The sequence below is a fragment of the Anarhichas minor genome, unplaced genomic scaffold (assembly GCF_050575085.1).
Source record: "Anarhichas minor isolate MPS153535 unplaced genomic scaffold, ASM5057508v1 ptg000011l, whole genome shotgun sequence".
In the NCBI taxonomy this organism is placed as follows: Eukaryota; Metazoa; Chordata; class Actinopteri; order Perciformes; family Anarhichadidae; genus Anarhichas; species Anarhichas minor.
Genome location: NW_027466457.1, coordinates 7,371,016 through 7,395,590, shown reverse-complemented (window position 1 = coordinate 7,395,590; position 24,575 = coordinate 7,371,016). Strand labels below are relative to the sequence as shown.

Below are 24,575 nucleotides of genomic sequence, written 5' to 3'. Positions count from 1 at the left end.
GTATATTCTGCTCAAGCATTTAAGGAACTGAGGATTACTACAGCGAGCCGTTTCTTTTTACTTCTTATGAACACCTCCAGATGAGTCAGATCACACTCTGTCAGCTGTTTATTGAATTTGTCTTTTAACTGGTTTTACAAAAAACATACAATGGCATATTTCATTCTGTAATATAAAAGCTTTTAATTAAATGATACAGATTAACAATGAACAAGATACCAGAGATTTACATACAAAAAAAGTGAAGTGCCCTATAATATTCTGAAGTCATCTTGTCCTTACACGTGTGCAATACATTGCTGGGAAAAGCAAAAGAGAGAGAGAGAGAGAGAGAAATGAAATAGGTGATAACATAAAACATAGCTTATTCCATCTGAATATGAAACTGACAGAAAACAAGGAAATGCATGCAAACCATGCTCAGAACAGATATGCATTACAAATATGCGCAAACCTACTGTATGAGCCCTTTGACAAAATGACTGGACCTCAGACATCTTTCCATCTTAAACTTATCCAAGTTGAGTCTCATGAAAGACCTGCTCTCACGAAGACAAACAAATTGAATCTCTTCTTCTACAAGTTTTTTTTTTTTCATTCACATTTCCATCATTAAAGCGACCACAATTCTGTCATTTGGTCACAAGTTCAGGTGGTCCGTCCAAAATGTTAGGCGTGGTGCTGAGACTGACAGTACAATAAAAGGTAGTCAATTATGTAACTAACAGCAAAAATAATCCGTCAACAGCAAGTAGAGTCAAGTAACGTAAAAATAAAAGGAAATTAAAAGTTATTCCAAACTGTAAACAATATATCTGCGCACAAGAGAACGTCAGTTGTACACTGTCGTTTGACCAAATATGAACGTGGTTTCGTTCTAAGCAAGCAACTGTTTCATAATGGTCTGTTTAACAGCAAACATTGTGAGACAAGTGTAATAGAGAATATGGTCACAGTGCTAAAGAGTAAACGGTCTTCTGTTAGTACCTAGATGTGGAAGACGGAAAGATGTTGCCACACTCCTGAAACACTTCCCTCATAGATTAAAAAAACATATTTCTATTTTCAATCATGTTGACAGAGTGACTTCAAAGCCAGTATATCAAACTCTAAAATCATTCTGTGTTGAGGGTACATGTGAACTAGTGTAAACACTGGGCAGACACATGTTATACTGCCACACTGAGGACAATGAATGCAAATGCATCTGAAAGGTAATTCCAGCATTATGCATATCTTGCAAAATACAAACACAGTTTTTCCCAAAGTGTTCCACGTGCCGTTAATGTGAGTGATAATACATGGGAAGATTACATTTTTGATCCTTGGTTTGATAGGAAATCTCTGTGTAACCTCGAGGGGCTGGAATGATATGTACAATTTTGGAATGACTTGGTGATCAGAAGGCTCAAAGATTTACATTTTAAGTTTCAGCAAAATTTGAATTTCAGCAAAAGATTTAGGTAAACAACTTTAAGACGTGTGTGTGAAAGGGACCGGGGGCAGAGAAAAACAAATGGAAACAAGAGTAAAAAAACAACAATCATTCCTTCAACAGACATAAAATCACTAACTATTAAAAGATCACATCCGTGTTTTTAAAATACTGATTGGGACTGTAAGAGTGTAGCTCGGCATTGAAGGTTGAAGTGCTGTGCATGAGGCATATACACACAAGCATACAACAAGTAAAGCATTTAAAATGGCAGGAATACTGATAGAAAGCCCATTTGGCTCGTAAAGTTATTCTTTCGACGAAAAATGTATAGAAAGTTGATTGGTCCGGCTCTGATTCAGACTAACTATCTTTTCGAAAAAATCCTTTTACAACTGCAACACATGACCGGCGTATGGAGATGATCTTTTTGTCATCATACTTCAGCGACAACCTTAATGTCAGTTATCCTCCTCATCGTCGCTGACGAAGCTCCGTCTGTCCTGACTCGTCTCTCTCTCCCTGAGGAAGGTCTGTCTGATCGCCTCCAGCTCGGTCAGCTCAAGACGGACTTTCTCCAGATGGAAGGAGCGGCGGTTCTGAATTTGTCGCATGGGGAAAGGGTTCATGCCCCCGAAGGCGATGTTCATCAGCTTCCTGGAACAAAGACACAGTTGTCAGTATGGGATGGTTGTTTATTGTTCTGCATGCTCTGTGCTGTGCAGATTTGACATCCTGTTGTCCCCGTTTTATATATTTGAACAGCTATTACGACTATTCTGTATACAAATGCAAAACTCACAGACTGTGGATAACCAGTTTTTTGTCCATGCAGCCAGATATGATAAGCTATTCCAAGGTTAATTATCTTGCTCCTTATTACTGCAGACTCGATGTCCTCAGAAATATGAAAACAAATTCCAGCTGCTGTACCTTGAATCCAGGATTGTGCACGTAAAGTATCTAAGATATTTAAAGATGGCTGTGGAGTCCTGCAGCTTCAGAAACTCTTCCTCTTTGTACTTGAAGAGAGCGAGGGCAAAGCGAAATATGATCTGTGGAGAAAAATGAACAAAGCTGTGACATCCACCTCATAACTTTCCATGCGTGACCGTATTTATCTCTTTAAGAGGAATGTCTGAACATGCAGCACAGTAGTCTTCACTGTCTTGTTATGAGGCAAAAGCTATTTAACGAGTGAACAGCTGAACAACTATGATTCCCACCACAGACCTCTACACAGGGTCTATATTAATAAAGTGTCTATAATCAATAGTTTCATATCCACAATGGATCACATGACTAACTGTTTGTACTCATGGTGATGAACCCACAGGGAATTATCACCCAACTCTGCAGTTCCACAGAGATTTATAGCTTTCACAACTCTTGACTGTGTCGTTTTCAGCTACAGCAGGCAGCTATTTCTCATGAAAAGGGTTAAAATAAAACTCAGAGCATGCCACAGGCCCGGCAACAAAACGGCAGACAGACAAAGTTTACGTGACTAGCTGGTGAACATATACGGAGCATTTAGATGTTTGTCTCAGGTGATGGTGAATATTGGACTTCATCACAAACACGACTCCAAATTAATTCTGCTGCTGCAATGCGTCTGCTGGATATGTAAATTACAAACAAGTTCACAATGATGTTTTTAAAAGCCGATTGATAATACAGATCGTCAGTTTGGTGTCCGCAGCTCGTCTCCGCTGCCCCCAAGTGGCCAAAAATCTGTTATTGCAGGTTCAATGCTGGATTCATTTATATTTTTCTACTACATGCTAAAAAACACATAGTGCCGGTATATTTTTATTATATATAATTAAAAGTTGTTGTTGTTTATTTGGATACTCAAGAGCAGCTGTTGGTAACATTGAGTCCATGTTAAGAATAGCATTCTATACGCATGCTTTCACACACATGCCTACAGAAATACACTTACATCACAAACCTCACCTCTTGTAGACGTGAAGAAGAAACGCAGAGGTGGGTGATAATGTTCTATTGGGATTTTGTCCCATTAAAAATAGGAATTTAATGCATTATTAGTAAAACATAACAAATAGTGGGGCTTTAACTTTGTACAGCCATGGCTGTTGGCAGGGTAAAAGAGGTCTGGAAAAATCCAAACACAAATGCTGGTTGGATAAAGTTGGAGACAAAGTGGGTCAAAGCGATAAACTGGGTAAACTCTTGTTTACATAAACAGAAAATTAATCCAACATATCATCTGTAGATGAAGGCAAAATGAAAGACAACACATTTCTCCTGTCATGTCAAGTCATGTCAAGATCTGAAGTTTTACTTTCTCTTCGGGCTCTCACCTTAGGACCTTCATATAGAAAGGAGTCCCACATCTTGAAGAGGATGTCGCTCACCACGCTGTCCACAAACACCACCAGGAACCAGTTGAAAGTGATGAGGGAGAAGTCCACCTTGTACTGCTCAAAGTGGGCATGAAGCCGAGGGAGCTTCTCACTCATCAGGTCCTTGAACACACGCTGGTCAACCTGCAAAAAGACAACCGACACACATTTACATCCTTTATTGCCAACAATAAAGCACAGCAGAAGAAAACATGGGGTCAGATCCAGCAGAGAGAAAGAAAGCAAAGAGTGCCGACTACTGTGCTACATCCTTTGTATGATCATGAGCCGCACAGTCACGTGAATATGACGCTGCAACTTGTCTTCCAATGCTAGCATATAACCTTATTCACCTGTGAGCCCAGCAGAGTCTTGGTGTAATAGTCTCTTGGCATGAAGACCTCCACAATGGCTATAAGGCTCCAGAAGGCGTCCTCTTGGTCCAGATACAGCAAGGCGATAGCTGCCAGCCTGAAGAAATAAAATCCAATATAAATGAATAGTTACAAGGCATAGAGGGACAGAAGGATATGGAGAAACCAGAACCCCTCCTGTACCTGTTTAGCCCCTGACAGTAGCCGATATCTGGATTCCTCCAGGAGAAAGCCATCAGGACGTTCCTGAGTTTCTGGATGCCGCCTGTACTCGGTGAGGAATAGTGCTTGTTGTTGGGCAAAGTACGCATCAAATCCAGCTCGATCTGCTTTGAGGCCGGGTTGGGCTTGTCCCTTGCAACAGTTAGTAAGGTCTCATAGTAGTCAGGCGGCAAGTTGTCACGAAACTTCTTGACGTGGAAGGAGACACACCAGCGCCACACCTGGGACCGGTGCTCATGGGGCACGCCGTAGCGAAACAGGGCCTTGAGCTCAGGGGAGCGCACCAGGTCTCTGTTCATGGTGCTGGCCAGATAGTTCTCCCACTTCACCCCGATGGACACCTCCTGATCCGTCATGGATAGAGACTTCAGCTCCAGAGCTCTCATCTTTGCCACCAGCCTCTCCTCCTCTTCCTCCTCCTCGGGGACAGTCTTGAAGCCAAACGTGTCATACTCGCTGATATCAAATCAAGGAAGAGAGAAAACGTAGAGAAATGATGTTCAACAACACTTTTAGTGGGACCCACATTTGGTTAATCTCCTACATCACTCAGCCTGAATTTCTAACAATACATTTTAACGAGCCTTAAAGGACATGCCTGAGCTCGCAAAGACGTCAGAGCAACATCAACAGCGAACAAAGTACAAATTAGCAGAGCTAGTTTTTCCAGTCAAGAAAAATGAAAACAGATTTAAGGACTGCACTACATTTGGGCCTATTAGGGCTATTAGGCAACACGAGCGATTCTTTCTCTCCTGCAATGGAGTTGTCCTTGATGTGTTGTTAGATTTTGGTCAAATTATACCAAGAGGACGGACACTTTTGTAGATTTTCATTTAACTACATTGTGATGTCATCTATATTTAGCAGTTTATCTTCGCAAAACATGTATAAAGTGCTGTAAAATTGTTTTACTTTACTTTACAACAACACTTGAATAAATTAGTTAGAAATGTAACCTAACTTTCAATATGAACAAAACATAACAGCATATTTTAACAAAGTCTTTTTGGCATAGTCTGTACCCGACAACATTTGGTTTAAAGATGGGGTGCTCTTGCTGGTCGGAGCTCTCTGCCTGCAGCGCATCCTCTAATAATCGGGAGATGACTTCTCGGGCTGGGCTCTGCTCTGAAGACGAGCAGACGGGGGTCTTCACTTCTTGAAGCAGCACCAAAAACTTACTCTCCACCTGACAAAGCTTAGCCTCCAGCGCCAAATACTGCAGCAAAGACAACAGAGAAATTGAATCAGTGTTTTTGCTATAATAACTGACAGCAGCAAGATATTATAGTTAGTTATTCATTGTTCCTACTTGGCATTTTTAGGTTTAGGGGGCACCAGCTAAGGGCAATACTGGACTTCCCCTACAAGCTCCTCAGACTTCCTCTTTCTATTATCAGAATAATGCACCATTAACCGACCAACACATCCTGTGTACCTTTGCTTCTAAAGTCTTTTCTCTACTCTCTGCGTTTCTGCGTAATACTGTCAGCTCCAGGATCTCTTTGTTCAGGAACTTGTTCTGGGATTTGTAGCCTTGAAGACTGTCCTGAAATTGAAGAAACACATGCGCAGTTAATCAGACTACAAGAAGCTAAAGAAATAACATAATCCATTTTCTATACACTCAAAATTCTCATAATCTGTATAATTTGTATCAACTATATATCGGGTTTAAAGGTTCCCTCCTGTACCTTCAGGATGTCCATCTCCTCCTGATCTTTGTTGGGCGATGGTGATCCGTCGTTTGGAGTACCGCTCTGCTCTGAACTCTCCTGCGACAGCTTGATGATGACTTCATCCTTGGCCTGGATGGTCTCCATCAGCATCCCCAGTTGGTCGTTTATCTCCCCCACCTTTATCTTCAGGCCCTTCAGCTCTTGCTGCAGACTCTCCTTCTCCAAGGCGAGGCGCTCCATGTGGCCACACAAGTCCTGGATCTGTCCATCTCTTTCCTGAAGCAGAGCCTCCAACTGGCCGGTCTCTTGCAGGGTCACTGCCGAACCTTGAGTCTGGTCCGAAGCTGCGGATGAATCTGTAGCCGGGGTTGGACGGTGCGCTGGCTGCCTATCGCACTGGGAGGTTCTCAGAGTCTGCTGTAAAAGTCTCACCAACTCCTGATTGAGTAAAGATACATATTGGATTATTAAGGATTATGCCTTCAAATGTGGTCGCCTGGTTCGCAGTAAAAATCAATATGTTGAATTCAATGTTCATTGTTTGTCTTTGTGGGGCAAATTCACAAACATGTAAGAAAAAAAACTAAAAAAAAATGCGCTCTTGTAAGAAACAATTCTATTATATTCTCACAAACACCTCTGACCGTGCAGACTAGTCAGGATTTCCTGCCTTGTTTCACAGCAGAGGTGATGTTTAGGCCGTTATGAACGAGCTAAATTGCACGAGGATGCATCCGGTGAGAAAACCTGCTGTTTCACTGTTTGGTAGAGGCCACAGTCATATCACTGCCCTAAGCAGCAACACGTAACACAGCCATCACAATGACAAGAAAACGTATTTCATGTAATGACAGAGCATAAAGTTGAGTAGCAAAAGATGACCATGTATATCATTAAGTAAATACTGTGATTAATGTGCAAATAAAGCCCTCTGAGGCAAATTTGTGATTTTGGGCTATACAAAAATAAATTGAATTGAATTAAATTGAATTGAAAATACTTGGCTCCCACATTTGCCCTCATGCATTTGTAAGTGGTCAAACTGATGCAGACGCACTCGCATACAATTAAACTTAGTTTTCATCGGAAACTATTTGGTTGACCAAACCGTCCACAGAGAGGTCTGAAGACTGAATTGAGCAGAGCCGACATCGTTTCTTTATTGCAATTAAACGCCATGAGCACCATAAACAAGGAAGAGTATGTGGGGACTTTGCAACGTTACTAAAAAATTCAGTCGAGGCCAAACATTACCTGGAGGCCATAAATCAATAGCAGCAACAATACAATGTCAGCTTTGGTCCGTCCCATTGAGCAGAACAATGTCAGCTGTGACTGAATATTTCCAACACCACTTGTGCAGTTGCAGCCAGTTGAGTCAGGTTCTCAGAGTTACTGGGTTAATTCTTGTTAACGTTTGAGCTGGCAGTAAACCACTTTACAGGGGAAGCGTACACACATACACTATATATTCATTGTGATCAACCGGCTGGTCTCACAACACTAAAACAAGAACAGAGTAATGGGAAGCAGCGACGCAGCTGCGATTGTTGTTAGGAGAACTGCTGTTTCCTCGTTTCTCGCTGAAGCATGACTAATCATTTGCCGTCTTCCTGTATTAGCGAGAGCATCAGGATTACACCAAACCGCTAAATCAGACGCCACAACCAAAGGCTTGTGTCGAATTCAAAGATGAAAGTAAAAGCAGCATGGTATTACCCCTAACGTGGGAGATTTAATCCTGGAGATTTAATGGTTCATGTGAAAACCATTGACTCTTTGAGATATCACAATTACTGCAAAAAGAAAACACCTTTGGTTAATGAATGAGATGAGTGAATGGACAAGAGAGCTTTCAGGAACCAGGTGATGACAACATTTTGTACATAATCGTAACCACTTCCCCATACTCTTTCTGGAGACAAGTCTACCCCCGAATGTCATGTTTTCATGTCATCATACCTTCTGACTGGCCAGCTCTTCTCTGAGTTTGGCCTGCTCGTGGTGCATGCGGCTCAGTTCCTCCTGTTGGCGAAGCTGCATCTCCAAAGGTTTGCTGCCGTTACACTCCACTGGGGAGCTCTCGGCACTGCGCGTCTCGGCACTGCGCGTCTCAGCGTTGCGCCCAATCCTCCCTGAGCCCATCATGTCTCGAAGCAAAGGCTTCTTAGACCGCGATGAGTTGCGCACCAAGTCGAAAGTAAACGCCGCGGCCGACCCAAAGGAATCTGAGAGAGGAGAGATAAAGACGTGATACAAGTGAATCAGGAGGACGGAGCCGTCCATTGTTAGTCCATTTGTCATATTATTGAGCAAATGAGTGGAGCAATAACAGACAATTCGTCTCAGGAGAATGTAATGCGTATGGGTATTGCGTACGTCTGTGTGTGTCTGGATGAGGTTTCTGTTCAGGGAAGTCCTTGGTTGGAGCATCCACCAGCTCCCACTCCTCTACGCTGCTGCTGCGGTTGGTGTGAAACACACTGCGTCTGCTCTCACCTCCTCTGCCCGGCCGCAGATAAGACATGGAGTTCCTGACAAAACAAAAACCAGATGAGAGTGCGAGTAAGACCGTGGAGCTTCAGTGTGAACGCTTTTCAAATCCTCATAAGAGACCCATACACACACTCTTCTAAATGTGAGATCACTGCAACCACATGGCTGTTTGTGTGCAGCTGAATGCAGTTCTTGCCTTCCTCACACCACGTATACACTGAACCGTGTTTCAGCCACGTGTTTCCGTCATTAGCCTCACGTCCGTGTGACGGAAAAGACACACTTCAATTTGTATCAATGCATTCGTCAACAGCAGCCCCGCAACAGACTCACTCTCGCTTTATGAGCATAACTGAGACCCGAAAGCATCTCTCAACATCACATTTCTGCTGGGCTCATGAGTTACAACTGCAGGACACTCTTATAAAACTCTATGCATTTCAAAATATGAGAAGCTACATCTTAAGAAGGCAAAAACAAACTGGTGAGGACACATGCTTTAAGCAGCTCAAATGCTCCAAGATTCCTACTCACCTCTCTTTCCATCACAAATTCCAAAACATGGCGCATTTTTAGCATTTCAGTGTTTTGCACCATTTGAATAGGTGTGTTGTTTGGCCATAAAGGGGAACTGTTGATGGCTGCATACTAGAGCAACCAGTAAACGATGGATCTAACCATTTCCTCTCATTGAGTCAACCTCAAGAAGAGCTGAAGAGGTCTCTTCTTTTACTTAATACAGCTCTATTGGGGCATACAGCAGACAAACTCGTCGTGCCGGTTTGGCAGGAAGTAAAAACAAATACACTTCCTTTTTTTAAAAACTGTGGGTACAATATCATCTAGCCTGCAGAAAGCTTTCGTCCAGCCTCACCTGATTTCTGTACCGAAGTTTTTGAGGGAGAAGTTGAGGGGGTTGGTGGACGCAGCAGAAGGCCCTCTGGCTGACTGGATACCCACCATTCCCCCGCCATCGGTATCCGTCTCCATGGCAAAGTCGCTGCGGACCTTCTCCATGCTGTCACTTAGCTTCTCAAAGACGGGTGCATCTGAAATAAAACATATATTAGAGTCAATTAGAACAGCTCCACAATAACACTGGATTACTCATTACTGCTGTTTGGCAGGACTGCAGCTATATTTCAATTGTTTCTTTAGGAAATTAGATAGTGAGCCTTCGTGCTTTCCAGAGTAAAGCGAAGCTCGTCTTGCGTCACCCAGAATGATATTTACAGCAGAGTGGATGTCTGTGGTTTCAAGAGCAGCCAAATAATACAGTACATAGCCATTTTGAGCAAAGAGGGGTAAATATAAAGTTTCCTCTTTGTTTGGAATTCCCTTGGAAAGTGTGGGAACATTCTGTAAAAGGTCAAACAGCTCCACCGTTATCCTGTCACGCCCAAGAAGGAAGATAGTTGTAACCACATAGTTGTTGTTGCATTGCAATCTAAGTATGACAATGATCAAACTGTGCCAGCTTTAATTAATACGGCACATTAGTTTCACATGTCACAGCACGGCTTGTTTGGGTTTGTTGCATCTAAACCTTTAAGCTCAGTAGCTACTACCATGTCATCTTGCATCTTGGTTATACTGTGAAGAGAAGCTTTGGCATGTGAATCTCTTTCACTAGCCATGCAAAAAGGACATGACACTAATATTAATGTCCTCTGCACAGCTAGAGGGAGAATTCCAGTTAAAGAGAGATTAATGATCTCGCATGCGTTTCCTGCTCCTTCACATTTCATCACAGTTCACTCACAAAAGGTCAAAGACTTCTTAGACAAAAACAACACATTGTGTGAAAAAATATGTTAAACATCTGATTACTTTTAAGCATAGTTGTATTCTATATATTTACATTGGGGCTGAGCAATGTTGACAAAATCAAGTATTACAATATGTTGGACTCCAATAAGAATAATAAGCCAAAAATGGATAAACTGCAACAACAAACTTCTACATAAAACTTGTACTCAACTTTTCTTTCAGTCAAACCATGTGACTAACCGGTCTGACCTCATAAGGGCAAGGGTCACACCTAGAATGTGAATAGATTACAAAACAATCGTAACAAAAAAAAAAAAAAAGAGACAAATACTCAGAGAACTGTTTACAGCCTCTTTGAGGGATAAAACTAAACTTTGGTGGACACACATTTGCTTGGATCGCCATAACACTGTATGCTGGGACCGATAGGCTTAATAATATATTATACTGTATAAATGTATCCTCTTGTTTGTATTGTAAATGCTGTTGAGGTGCATGTATTGCTTTAGACATGTTACAGTGGCAGATACTTGTGGGGAAACTTGAAAAAGGTTTTTTTCTTTAAATGCATTCAAATAAACCACACCTCAGATAAAGTAGAGGAGAACTCTTTTCCCGTTTGTTAATTCCTCATTTAATCAATGCTTGACAAAACCACCCCTTCATGCTCGTTCTGTGTGAACTCGGGAACCTGGCAACTTGTGTAAATATGAATCCATCAGATACAGATGTTTACTTTCAGCTGCTGCCTGGATGTGAAGAGACTGAGCAGTGGAAACGGGTGTCCATACCCACCGTATATATATGTGTGTGTGTGTGTGTGTGTGTGTGTGTGTGTGTGTGTGTGTGTGTGTGTGTGTGTGTACCTGCCTACCGTTATCTTTCCCTACGAGGCCCGTGGGAGGGTAGGCCAGGGTCGGGGAGCTCCAGCTGTCTCTCTGACCGGAGCCTCGTGTGTTGCTGTACTCCCAGCGCTTCTGCTGTAACTGCTGGAGCCAGTAATGCATCACCTGTCTGCTGTGAGCCTAGAGACACACACACACAAGTTCACGCAGAAGTAACACAATTAAGTCAAATACATGTTGGAGATCTAAGGTTGAAAGGCAACTCAAACATCAATTTAAATGGAATGACACCTTGGCTAGGAAAATAACAACAGCTGTGGAAATAACTAAAGCATATGAAGCAGCCCGAGAGCGCTTTAGATAGCAGGTCATTTAGGAATCGGTCATGTGAACGAGCACAGACGCTGGTTTCAGTCTCAGTTCCAGCCTCGGGCCATGCAAGCTGTTTGGTATTAACCAGTCCTACCATCTGCTGAAAACGCTCCCAGACTTTAGTGGGCAGCCAGGGACACCTGTCTGTTGGCACTGAAACCAGTCACAGTCATGTGACAGCAGAGAAGACACCATCACGTGAGATGATTGATTGGCAAGGCAAGGGGTGTCATGGGGGCAGATGAGCTCACGTAAGACTCAGTCTAACATTATCTCTACATGTACACAGTGGACCGACAGTGTGTGTGGGGCATTAAGCTGACTCATGTGCTGATTAAGCTCGTGTCTGGTAAACACGTGTAGCCCGATTCATTTTTTTCTTTTTCTTTCTTAAAAGTTGTCAAATCACAACCGTGTCAGCGGAAGTCTTTGCACGTCCGACTAAAAATCAGAGCTGAGAATAAAACAAGTCCGAATGGGTGTGTCTGCGTTTTCCACACTGAGAAAGGAAGTGACAAATGACAGCAAAGCAGTGCAACACATGCCGAAAAGTTTCTACCTTCAGGAGAAACTCCTTCCCGGTCGTGCGGATCTCAAACTGACCCTCTTCCCCCTCCACGTCGTAGCTGAAGCACCCATCGCCTATTTCGATGTGCCCGAGCGGCAAGGCATCTTGGGGAGTCTTGAAGTAATACAAGTAACATTTCCTCGGATCGTACACGAACCACCTCGGCTTGTACCCTCTCAGAGGCCCCTTGCCGGACAGTTTGTTCAAGTACCCGCACAGCTTGGAGGCCTGCTCCTTCGCTCCCTCGACCTCGGCCACATCCACGGACCTGGGGGCCACAATCCGCGAGCCCGTGCAGGGGCTTGCTCCGCTGCCATCCTCCTCTTCGTGCATCTTTCCTCGAAGTGTCTTCTTCGTGCAGCGCAGCGCAGCGGATGCCCACCACTGTTTCCATCCGCATGACTGCCTGCCCTTTTTTTTTGAGAGGGCAGCATGGGAGATGTAGTTTATTTCAAAGGTGACGCGTGTAAAGTGCATGAGGCGGCAGCACCGCTGGGTGGTGGTGTGCAACCACATGTGCAACCCGAGATACTCCAGCAGCTGCAAATGGTAAACAAACAAAAAAGAATAGTTCCTGTTTTGTTGTTGATTTACAGATATATTCGCCAAATCTGGTCATTATAAAATATTGAAATCCCTCAAAATTGGAAATATAAAATACAAATACCTAAAATTGTCAGGTGAACATGGCTGGATGAACCCGAGGGTAGAAAGTTGCTGTTGGGCCCCTGTTACACATATATGCCTATATGTTAGCTCAGTACTCAACTACCAATAAAAGTCTCTCATTCAAAATGTTAAGTAAAAGTGCTGAACTATTAGCAGCTAAACTACAGTATCTAGTAAAAGTACATGTTAAGCAGAATGGGTCATGTCAGTAAGTAAAAGGAAATTAGTTATTACTCTTTCCACTCTTAGGAGCTACAGTATATTGAATAAATCAATCTAGTTCACAGCAGTTTTATCACCAACGTATAATCTGTGATGTTGACATTCACTTATGTTATTCACAGTGTGACTCGTACAGTAAGACGGAGGTCTATAACAGAACACATATTAGTCTGTTGGAATATTTCCTACTGGGCTCAGAGTTCATCCTGGAGCTGCCCAAAGCTGTTCAGCATGCTTCGGGTTGATTGATGGTTGTAGATGTGAACATGCTAAAGCGTGATGTATGTGCGTCCTAGACATGTCCAAACATGACTCGACCCATGTTTGGATATACGCCAATTATTTCCCCCATTGAAACAACAGTGAAACCCAACAACAACCTAGCTGTGTAACCTGTGTTTTTATTTTGTTGGTCAGATTGAACTTTGGCTTGCTTTAGGTTGTTTGTCAGGATGCTTGTTTAACCCTCAGATTTAAAGGTGATGTGCTGACGTTTTGGTGGAATGACATTTTACAAACCTCAACTGTCTTGTGACCTTTTAAAAGACCCACATCCCCCTCATGGGTATGTCGCCAGAAGACTGAACATTGATCTTAAGAGCTCTTGTCTGGTACCTGTCTGATAACTCTGCCTCCTTTTCTGTTTATCTGTTTGCCTCACAGCTGCAGTAGATGCAATCTTTTTTTTTTATATCGTTCACACATTTGTTTTATATTGTTCACACATTAATAACTGGTCATTATATACAGTATGATACTGTGCCTGTAACATTGGATCTTTGCGAACACGGAAACAGTGATAACATTTGACCCTAAACCACTCAACACCCCCAGAGGAGCACATAGTGACTCACAAAGAAGTTTGAAACTGACAGACAGTATTGTTGAGTTGATGTTGAAATACTCACGCATGGTCATGCAGCACTACTTAGTCATACATGGAACATAACGGTACAATTATTGTGTAAACAGTGGCTGGGTCGATCGATAATAGGCTTTTAATTTCTACTGTATGAAAATTGGAGAAAAATAAAACCTTGTAGACATTCAGAATCACACTGATCAAACTTTCAGAGACAGGTTTGCTCAGCTGCTTATAGGGAAAAGTAGCAGAGTGTCTTCTGAGATCAAGGTTGGAGCAACGTTATCATCGGGGTATGCTGAGATCTCAGTGGCATCCCGCTCAGTATGACACAGACTCTCTCTGGTGATGGTCTCTCCCCCAGAGGGATTTCTCATTGCTCACCACTGAGCAGAAACCAACAGAAAGATGATTCACAACGACTGTCTCACGAATGAGTTAGCTATATATATTTTTTTTACGACAACCTTAAAATCAAGACTGGGAAATATCTCATCGTATTATAGTTTTGTTTATGCCCTTTAAAGTATCTGTAGATCTTCCCAAACATTTCCATTTGTTCACACATTTGGTCCGGCCTTTTCAGCCATGATCCACATTCATTGCAAACCCAGGTCAGGAAACACAGAAGATCCACTGCTGACGCAACTTATCTCCCATTACAGTAATCAAACAGTCTGTGGGTAAAACACATCTCACCTTGCAAAAACCAACGCACTCAAACCACAGCTTACTTTCCGTTTCTCTTCAGGAAGCTCCAGCTTTGTTCAGACGTCTCTCTCATGCAAATGAGCTGTATGAAGTCTGCTGTGCCGTTGCCGAGCAGCAGCGCTTTCCAAGCCAGCGGAAAAATATGTGTAATAGTAAATGTCATCTGTCTATATCTCCCATACACTGTAGGGTCATACTCCCTCAGAACAACCTTGGAGGTAACAGACTGTTCAGACGTTGAGAGAAGCATTTGAATGTTTGCTGAAATGACACCAGGTTCAAACCACACACTCTCAAGGAAAGGTACGTACTCCATCTCAACTAAAAAGAAAAAGAGCTCACATCATAACAGTTTTTGATATTTATGTTCAGCTTAGAATAAATTCATAATTGTCCATCTTTTTTTTAGGGATTGAAAGAAATTGCTGCGTGCTGTACAGACAACAGAAACCCAGATCTGAGAGGATCTGCCACTTTTCCGGGTCAAGGACAAAGGACCAGAGACATACAAAATCTCCCTGCCTCAGGACCTGTCTGACATCTTGCTTCAAGGTAAGTACTGTTACTAGATCCCCACCACGCTCACCACAACTGGTCCCCTCCTGCTTTAATAACTAACTCATTCATCACATAATCTCCATGCAAAGTAGAAGTTTGCGTAACATCGGTGTGACATTACAGCAGAGGAGGTCAATTTAAACAGAAGCCTTAGTGGAATAAAAGGGAGAAAGGACTTTGGACATCGTGAATGCTGAATAGTTTTGATTATGTTAAATTCAATTATTAAATATTGTTACTTAACAGCAAATAAATAATATACAGTATATGTTAAAATGTAAGATTACGTACACACAACGTGTTATTTCCTGCAACAATGAGCATGTTGAGCTACTTTAGGTTGACGCCTCCTGAAAATTAAGCAAATTAGTCGGTTGAAATGCACTCTCACTGTCTATGTTTTCAAAATGAATGCTGGTTGTCTTCATCGGCTGTCTGTGTGGATTTGATAAGGACCGGGCAAGGATGGAGCAAAGGGAACCAGCAGTTGACTGTCATGTTGAAGGGACTGAAGGAAGACTCAGGGAACTGGCTTCAAAGTGGTTCATAGAGACTCAAGTGCCACTCATCGTCCAGAACGGCTTCTTCCCCACCTGGTTCCTGGGCTTCATCACAAGAAAGTAAGTATTCATTAAGAAAATATTTCATTAAATGTACAAAATAAATCTCAAGTGGGCTATGATGAGTCAGGTGTTGTTACTGTCACTACTGTTTTGCGGGTTAAGAATTCATTTTAACGTTCAATATTAGAAATTCTATTCTCCGAAGTGCTTTTATGTATTTTTCTATGTAGAATTATAAATAACTAATTTACTAATTTATAACTACTATAAAACTCTATAACAGATTAGTAACAAATGACCAGCTGCATTTTTTATATAGAAGGTGTATTTTATTTGTGAAGAAAACAATTGTATGTGGGTTATCACTTAAGCTATATTATCTTAAGTCAGAGTGTAGTGACATTTTAGCATAGCAGACATTTAAGACCTATCCTCTGGCAGACGTACAGTAAACACCTACAGAACCTGTGTATATCGGTAGATGACAGGTTTATGAAAAAGACCTGAAACCAAATGGATTTTCCTTTGATGCAATGTAATTTCCAAGGTGAATTACGTAATCCGCCTTCCTCCGCTCAAAATCAGCCTCGCTGTTCCTGTAAACTCAAGCCGTATTGGGCTTTTGGGAAACACTTTTGAGTTTGTGTTTTAACGTTGTTGGTGGTCTATCGACAGGGAGGCTGAAGAAATACTCAGAGAAAAGGAGCTGGGCTGTTTCCTGATCCGTCTCAGTGATAAGGCCATCGGATACATACTGTCTTATAAGTGAGTATTGGTTTGCTCTGAACAACCTCTGATTGTGTTTTTTAGTCAGCTTATTTCAAAATAAACCTTTTTCAAAATGAACCTCTCTATAATAATGTGTTTTAATGCTATACAAATTTTAAAGTACAGTATGCAATGAGTATTTTAGAGCTCAGAATGAAACATGGTACTTTAAAAAAAATTGTTGTCTAAACCACAGATCATATTTCAGTGATTTTAATCAAACTCACATTTAAATCGTTTTTTTCAGTAGAAGAAACACATTTTGTTTTGTGTTTTTTTAATCTAATTCATTTTAATTTCCTGTTGCAGAGGCAGGGATCGGTGTCGACATTTCGTGATAAACCAAAGTGAATCAGGGAAGTTTGTAGTGTGTGGAGACACTGAGGGACACGACTCAGTCTCTGATCTCATAGAATACTACAAGGCAAAACCCATTCAGCCGTTTGGAGAGTACCTGGCATCTTCGTGTTTTGAGGTGAGACAAAACCCCTGAGTTATTTTCTTTAAGTAACGTTGATCGAGAATGGAGGTCTAACTGGTGTTTTTTTTCTTACAGGCACTGGATAAAGAGCTGTATGATACCATCCAGGTTAGCCCTAAAGAAAAGCATGTGGCCACTGTCGGAAATGTGAAGAACATGCGAAAACCACAGATTAACTCGGAGTCAGAGCAGCCGCCTGCGCGGCCACCAAAGAGCAACAGGACCCTGGAGGCAAGTGTAGTCCTTTATATACAGGAAGATTATTCTGATGTATATATTACACATAAATTGTTGCTGTACCTCCAAGCTGATTTTAACAACCTGGCTTGTTTTTTAAAACAGGAAGTACCACCTTTGCCTCGGAGAAGCAGGCACCTTGCAAGTGGCCCCCTGAATGACCCGGACAGGGTTTTGTATGCTCGGCTCATGAAGCAATCACCCAGGGAGATCCCCACATTTCAACACATCTGCCAAGACAATCTCCCAGGAGATAATGTTGGGAGAGCTGAGAGATCCACAATCCAGGATCAGAGCAGGTGTAGTCCTCCATCTGGAGTAGAGTCTGTTTACTCTGAGCTCGGCCTGCTGGACAGCAAGAGCAGGTCTCTACCGCTTCTGGACAGCATCTCTGATGGAGAGCAGTCCTACAGGCTGAGTGCACCCCCCCACACTCCTCCGAGACTTTCCCCCAAACCCGTCAGACAAACCGCTAGCTTAGCCCCACTGCCAGAGAGGACAGACTTGAGCAGCAGAGCAAGCAGCAGCCACAGCTTGGAACACATAAGTGACGGTGCTGTCTATCACCTGGCTGGCAGGCCTGGTAGTCCACACACTACATCCTCTGGGACCAGGTACGCTGAGGTCCCCAATGAAGCCGTCGTTGGCCGCTTCCCTCATGACAACACATACGAGCTGATTCCTGGCCACGAGGACACAGCAACACCTGAACCCAACAGCAACACCTATGAGCCTCTGGAGGACATCAGACCTAAACATAAACACCCATCCTTTGGGTTAAAGGTTAGTAGTGTTGTCAAAAGCTTTCATTTGGACACTTGAAAGGTTGTTTTTAATGTGCATCCTATTTTATTTATTGATTAAACTCTTTTTTACCTCCTGCAGAATGATAAATGGAAATGGCTGTTCCCTGAGGCCAAGAGGAAATGGTGAAGATGCTATCTTACGAGCTACTAATACAAATGTTCACTAGTTTTTCTCTGACACTACAGTGGTCCTGCCTAGTATACACTCCGTGAAAGCTTCTTTTCAACATGGGATTACATTTTCACAGCTATTCAAATGATATTGTCTGTATTTTTGCATTTTAATGTATTTATTTATGCTATATTTAGATTTTATTTTCCATATTTAAATAAATGACAGATTCAAAAAGGAAAACTCACAATTCTTTTCCTCAGAAAAAAAGGGTGTGCTGTGTCTACTACTGGTCTTTAAATACATTTTGCCTACAGGCTGCTACCATCAATGCTGCACTTCATTCACAGGAAACTTTATTTGCATACAGATTTCAAACGGCTGCATACAACTGCAATGAGGAAGTGTGTCAAATATGTTGAAATGGAATTTATTATCTTCTATCATCTGCTGCTCTTTTACTCTCTAATTATAGTTTTAGTGGTATGCACTAAAACGACAGTATAACCTTTCTTCGTACTTGAATGCTTTCCATGGTCATAGTTATCTTTAGAAGTCATTACAGACAGGATCAGATGCAGGACTGTTTTATGTAGAACTTGGGTGGCAGGTGTATGGAAATAAGATGTCTCCACTGAAAACAAACCAGGATATAATAACTCACTCAAATATCAAATCATTCAGCTTGTAGGATCAACAATATTTTGATATTTCAGTCATAATCTATTTCACAACTTAGATAAAGATGATAGTGTCACTGGAAAAGGAAACGTGTGTCACTTCTTAAACCAGAGAGACAAGATGCCTGATTGTGTATCAGTGGGTTTCTGCACCTGTGAATAACACAATGCACTAGGTTCAGTATGCAAAAGAAGAGAAAACATATCCTCATTTAAAACACTGTGATGTGGATGGAGAATTACAATAACCCAAAATATTTCAAACATAGAATAACTGTTTAAAAAACGTAACTTTAACCCCTATAACCCCTTTATATACAACCCATAAGCTTGAGGGTTTAGTCTCAGAAATATAGATTTGCATAAAAAAAAGCTTTCAGCTGTATCTCATGACACTCAGCAGTGGATGAAGTTTGATTAGTTCACAAACTGTATGAAAAAATACCTCATTGCTAAAATAGAAGATATATATAATGAATAATCATAGCAAAATAAATACTTAATATTTAATATTCATCTAGAATGGTAAACAAATATTTGATAACAACTGTGTTGTTGTCAAATGTCAGTCATTTATTATCAGTTTATACATCAGCTACCGAGGCTTCACAGGAAAGGTTGTAGTATTGCATACGGCATTAGACATTTTACATCTGTCTGTACTTGCAACGCTATACGTTATGAACCAATTGTTCATCAATTCTTTAAATACTGCTAAATAGGGTTTAACAATGTGAAGAAAAAGAAGAAATAATAGGGTATTTTGATACACAGCAAAAATGTCTTTATCTGCCGTTGAGCAGTTTGTCAGCTCTCCACTGTGGCCACGTTGTGAAGGTGTAAGACACCATCTTAAATCCCATCAAATTAAAGCAGACGAGGTCCTGCTGAGTGAGATCAGTACGAGTTTCACACACTGTTTGGCCTCGCTCAACCACAGGAACGTACAGAAACTTGCTTACAGTAATGGCTGCTTTACAGCTCCAGTATCACAGTGCACCAGAAGCTTCTCTGCTGGAATCATAATTAAACAGATGTTCTCTGTGAGACCAGTAATTAATGAAGCCACACAATCAGCACTGTATTGCCCTGAATATTTGGTGCTGCCCTCGTAAAGGAAGAATTAACTGGCTGCTCTGATGACTGCACACTGTTTAACTGACTCCAACATCCTACCCTTTCAGGCAAATTAAGACTCTCAATATCAGCTTTTCCAAATATTTCATAGCTGGCAGTGTGCGTGAGAAGAATCATACCACCGCGGCTGTTTTGTACCCTCATGTTATGTTGATGTTGATCTGCATGCATGCGTGGGTATATTTTTTTGTCTGCTGTCACACAAAAAAAATGCCATCACAGTTCCAGCAACACAGTCAAACGTGTTGTAGTTATTACCAATACAGCGAACACAGGAAAGCCTATATATGTGTTATGTTGCAGCTAGTGTCCCAATTTCAATTTTCGAACTGTTCTGCATACAGACTCAGCCCCAATTAACCAGGTCATACTTATTCTGCAGCCATTGCATTTGGCAGCAAAGACGTAAAGATGCCTCGGGATGAATCTTAGCAGAGGAACAAAATGTTCTGCATGTATGGCTGGCCAACATCCACAGTATGACTCGCGAGTACAACCTAAGCTGAAAAACATGCCGTACAAAAACATATAGATAATTGTATTCCATACTGTACCAGATGCAAATATGTACCCTACAGCCAAGAAACCAGGATTAATCAAACATGACCAGAGTCATTTCCTGCAGCTTTCCCGTTGAGATGAATGTGTGTGTGTAGGATGTAATCATGCTTGTGAGTGCTGAGGCAGCTCACTCCTAATGATCACGTCCTGCTTAACAAGTTATTACTGCTCATATGATGGGCTATGCAGGGGTCCAGTCATTCCCTGATCGTTATGGTCCTTATCATCATCGATGGGTGGGTTGAGGTAAACTGGTTATATGGACGAGACATTACTGAACTCATTAAAGTTTCAGGTCAGGTCATTCAGTTGAAATGATTCAACAACAAGAGCTCCTGTATTTAAGGATCATTTCATGCTTTTTCATCGACAATTAACATTACAAATCCATTCACAAAAAAAAAATAAAATAAAAAAAAAAAAATAGAGAGAAAAACACATTTATTCTAAGTAAGACAAATACCTGAAGTCACATAAAATATTGTAACAAGTTTATCCAAAAGATGGCTGCATTTAACATGTCATGATAATGGCTGAGGCAGAAGAAAGCTACCAACATTTGCTCAGACAACAGAGCCCTTCATGTAACTGGAGAACAGTAAGATGATTGTCATCATCAATCAGTTCCACAAACAACAAACCAAAATGTTAAAAGCAACACACTGCATTTCTAAATATTGCATAGCTCGTATAAAATAGCTGTATGCCCTTAATGCCAATGCTGTGCTTTCATTGACTTCTAGCTTTGTCCTTCGTCTCATGAATACTAAATATCTAGTGTGTAAGACGTCACTGGGGGTAGCTCATGTGCAATATACTGTAGGTAGATGAGTCTGGCTCGTTTCACTGACCATGATTCAACCTTAAAATGTGGAAAGAATAGTCTTTCTCCCAACAAGAGGCCCCTCCAGGTCAAGCCCTTTTAAAAAGGCGGTAAAAGGAAAATACATTTTCATCTAGTAAAGAAATAACAGGTTCATGGAATTCAGCTTCATCCAGTATTTTGTTTGGGGAGGTCAGATGTTCTTTGACGATGGGAGTGGGAGACAGGCACTGTGCTGTGTGGCCATTGACAGGTAGAGTCCTGAGGTTCCCCACGCTGTTGACCGTGGAAACCTTCGACGGAGCCCTCTCAGATTCGTATATGGAAGGTACTGAAGTGACAAAAGAGACCATGTAAATGTGCATAGTGGTGGCTCAGGATTGAATTGATTGTTAGGCTGACAGTTAAATGATGAAAATGATCACCAGCCATCTGGTGAAGGAGTAACCAGGTACACAGCATGCGGGATAATGCATGAACAGCCTGATTTTAAAGGGCCACTGCTTGTCACATACATTTATACAACGTGTTTGACAAATTCATCAAACATTGAATCACCTTAAAAAGTCAGGAGCCCTCGTAATCATATTTTCAAAGTCAGCATAAGAGAGTTTGCTGTCTCCGTCCAAATCCGCCTCCTCGATGGCTTTCTCACACACAAGCTGCACCTCCTCAGGAGTCAACTCCTCCTTCGTCAGCCTATTCAGAGTCTTTTCGAGGTCTTCTTTGCAGAGGTAATTATCCACATTGAAATCTGTGGGCAACAGAGATGTATAACAAAAAAGAACCAACAACATTTGATCAATTCTAAAATAAAATAAAAATGATAATAGACTGTTTTAGAAATCTGTCATTACCGTAAATTTTAAAGGCATATATCGCCTTGAGCTCTCGAGGAGCCATTTCACTGAGGACGGAGAACATGTCCACAAATTCATTAAAACTGAGATTCCCAAACCCATCCTCGGAGAAAGACTCTACGATCCTGCTGCAGAAGGGGTTTTCCTACAGATGAAGGGGGATGACAACATATACAAGGATCAGTGCAAAGGGTTAATGTAAGACTCACTGCAATGGAAATACCAAGATGTTTGGATAAGAAAAACAAATATCTTAAAAATACCCGAAAGGAACAATGGGTGACGTGCTTCACATATGATCTGCAAAGGTATAAACTGGTGGGTGGTTTCTGCTGATCACAGGGTTCAACTGAAAAGTGCTGACTCTGCTCTTTGTTAGTATGGTGAAGCCATTATTTTCACCTCCGTTAATCAACCATAATGACCCAAGTTACCCGTTAAATTGACTCTAAACACACGTGGGACCACACACACACACACACGCGCGCACACACACACACACAATAAGAAAGCTTGCAGGCCCGTGTAGCTCGGGTGCAGTGCAGCCTCCCGAGTCCTGATCCTCAGCAGAGCAAAACACACAGAAAGTCTAAACTCACAGTCCAGCTCAGTCTTGCAGAAACAGTTTGTGGTGCAAGAGACGAAACTAGTCGACAGTGGAGGTGACGGCGGTGAAGTCCTCGTCAGAAACACACCAACAGTCCTTTTCGGGTCAGCAATGGCGTCCTCTGGTCCAGCGACTCGACGACTTTAGCTTTACACAGACACACTTACACACAACTCTCGGCAAAGTCGACTGAAATTAAGCAACAAATGTGCAGAACTGTGCACAGCTGCAGTTTTCTTCTTTAACTTGTTCACACTTCTCTGCATTTCTTCTTTCTGTATTTATTTCGCTCTCTCTTCACGCCTCTTTTTCTTTGTTGTCTTTTTTCTCTTTGCCCCGCCCTCTGCTTTACCTTCGACCAATTACTGACTGACACCTAGAGTAACCAATCAAACAACCACAGCTCAAACTAAAGGCACAATCAGTGTTTTTTTGTGTTTAACCCACTGCAATATTGTTTAGAGCTGTTTACTACTTATTCACCTATTTACATCCTACGTTATGTTGGACTAAATTATCTTAATCTCTCAGTAAAACACTTTATTTATTAAACTAAATTACTTTCACTTTATTTGCCTCACTGAGTTATTTCATCCAACTTTATTATAAACTAACTTGTTTTAATACCTAACTTTTACACCAGGGCTACAATAAGTTGCTGCTAAAGATTTTATATCCCAGGTAAGTATCTTATTTCACGCAGCTTGCAATAAATTCCCACTGAAGAGACTTGGAATGTCACTATCTCTGTACCTTTATCTAATATACACACAGCCTTTGTCCAGAGGACGATGAGCATGTTTGAGCTTAATACAAGATCAGCAAAATAAGCCATTCGTATAAACAGCAATCAACCTCCTAGGGCAATGGCATTTTTAACTGCATATCCTGAGACGTGTCAGTGCCTATATCATCCAGTCAACTCAGCACAGCTCATTAAAACTCAGCCAGATATGAGCTGTAGAGCACTTCGGGTGATCGCGTATCGTCTGGGTCTCATCAACCCTGCGTTGCCTGGTCTCCATCTTCCTCCCCACCATGCTTACAGGCCATGCAATCGTGTGACGGTTTTACAAGCTAGGGCCACATTGTACGTCTCTGTGCTGAACCCTAGGCGGATAAGGACTCCATGTGACATTGTGTGGTATTTATGTCTGGTGCACAGGAGAAAAGTGGAGGTAAATGTGGCTGCAATATGTTTCGCAACATGCTAAATTCAAGATTCCTGGATGTCCTTTTCAAATGGCAGGTGCTTAAAAATAGGAGTGGGTGTGTCAGTCAGAGTAGAAAGGCTGAGCGTTTCACGGCACATTAACTTTCATGAGCTCAGAGTGTGGTGTCGTGCAATCAGATCAGTGATGATGATGGCTAGAAATCAATTCTGTCTGCTGAAGGAGAGTGTGTATTGATTAGGTGTCGGCCCACATGAGTAGTGGGTGCCGCATTTGTTTTAGTGTCCTCTTGGAAACTTGGTGAAAAGCAAATTGCGGCTGATTCATTAGGGAAAAGGACTTACTGAGGTATATGGTAAAGAAGGATTTGTTTACCTTTAATTCTGGCATGTTGACTATTAAGGCTAAAGGCAGTTTACAATCAGGATCATTGGTGTAGTCCATCGGTACAAGATGTGGAGCCAACTCATGGTATCTGCTGTGCAACCTAGAATAAAAAATAAAAACATTTTAAACAATTTTGCTTCTGGTTTACTGACATTTAGAAACATCACAATATACAGTCATATTTTGATGTGTAATACATTTTACACAGTGGAAAACATTTAAAACA

General features: G+C 41.7%; 2 protein-coding genes and 1 pseudogene across 2 annotated transcripts; 1 reads left to right on the top strand and 2 right to left on the bottom strand.

The window, feature by feature from the left end:
• Positions 1-90: 90 nt before the first annotated feature.
• Positions 91-12,542, bottom strand: tbc1d2b (TBC1 domain family, member 2B). The gene is given in 14 exon segments (XM_076089145.1): positions 91-2,092; positions 2,369-2,490; positions 3,763-3,948; positions 4,158-4,275; positions 4,362-4,856; positions 5,426-5,622; positions 5,842-5,952; positions 6,098-6,520; positions 8,045-8,310; positions 8,462-8,616; positions 9,453-9,627; positions 11,223-11,373; positions 12,125-12,478; positions 12,480-12,542. Coding segments are annotated over 14 exon segments (3,003 nt in total). The 5' UTR covers positions 12,534-12,542; the 3' UTR covers positions 91-1,896.
• A 2,211-nt stretch (positions 12,543-14,753) lies between these two features.
• LOC142948028 (uncharacterized) lies at positions 14,754-18,351 on the top strand (annotated as a pseudogene).
• A 2,573-nt stretch (positions 18,352-20,924) lies between these two features.
• On the bottom strand, positions 20,925-23,843 carry cib2 (calcium and integrin binding family member 2). The gene is made up of 4 exons (XM_076089760.1): positions 23,805-23,843; positions 22,181-22,328; positions 21,882-22,077; positions 20,925-21,654 (listed from the first exon to the last, which is right to left on the bottom strand). The coding sequence occupies exons 1-4, from the start codon at positions 23,841-23,843 to the stop codon at positions 21,633-21,635; spliced, it is 405 nt and encodes a 134-aa protein (XP_075945875.1). The 3' UTR covers positions 20,925-21,632.
• Between the last annotated feature and the right edge of the window lie 732 nt (positions 23,844-24,575).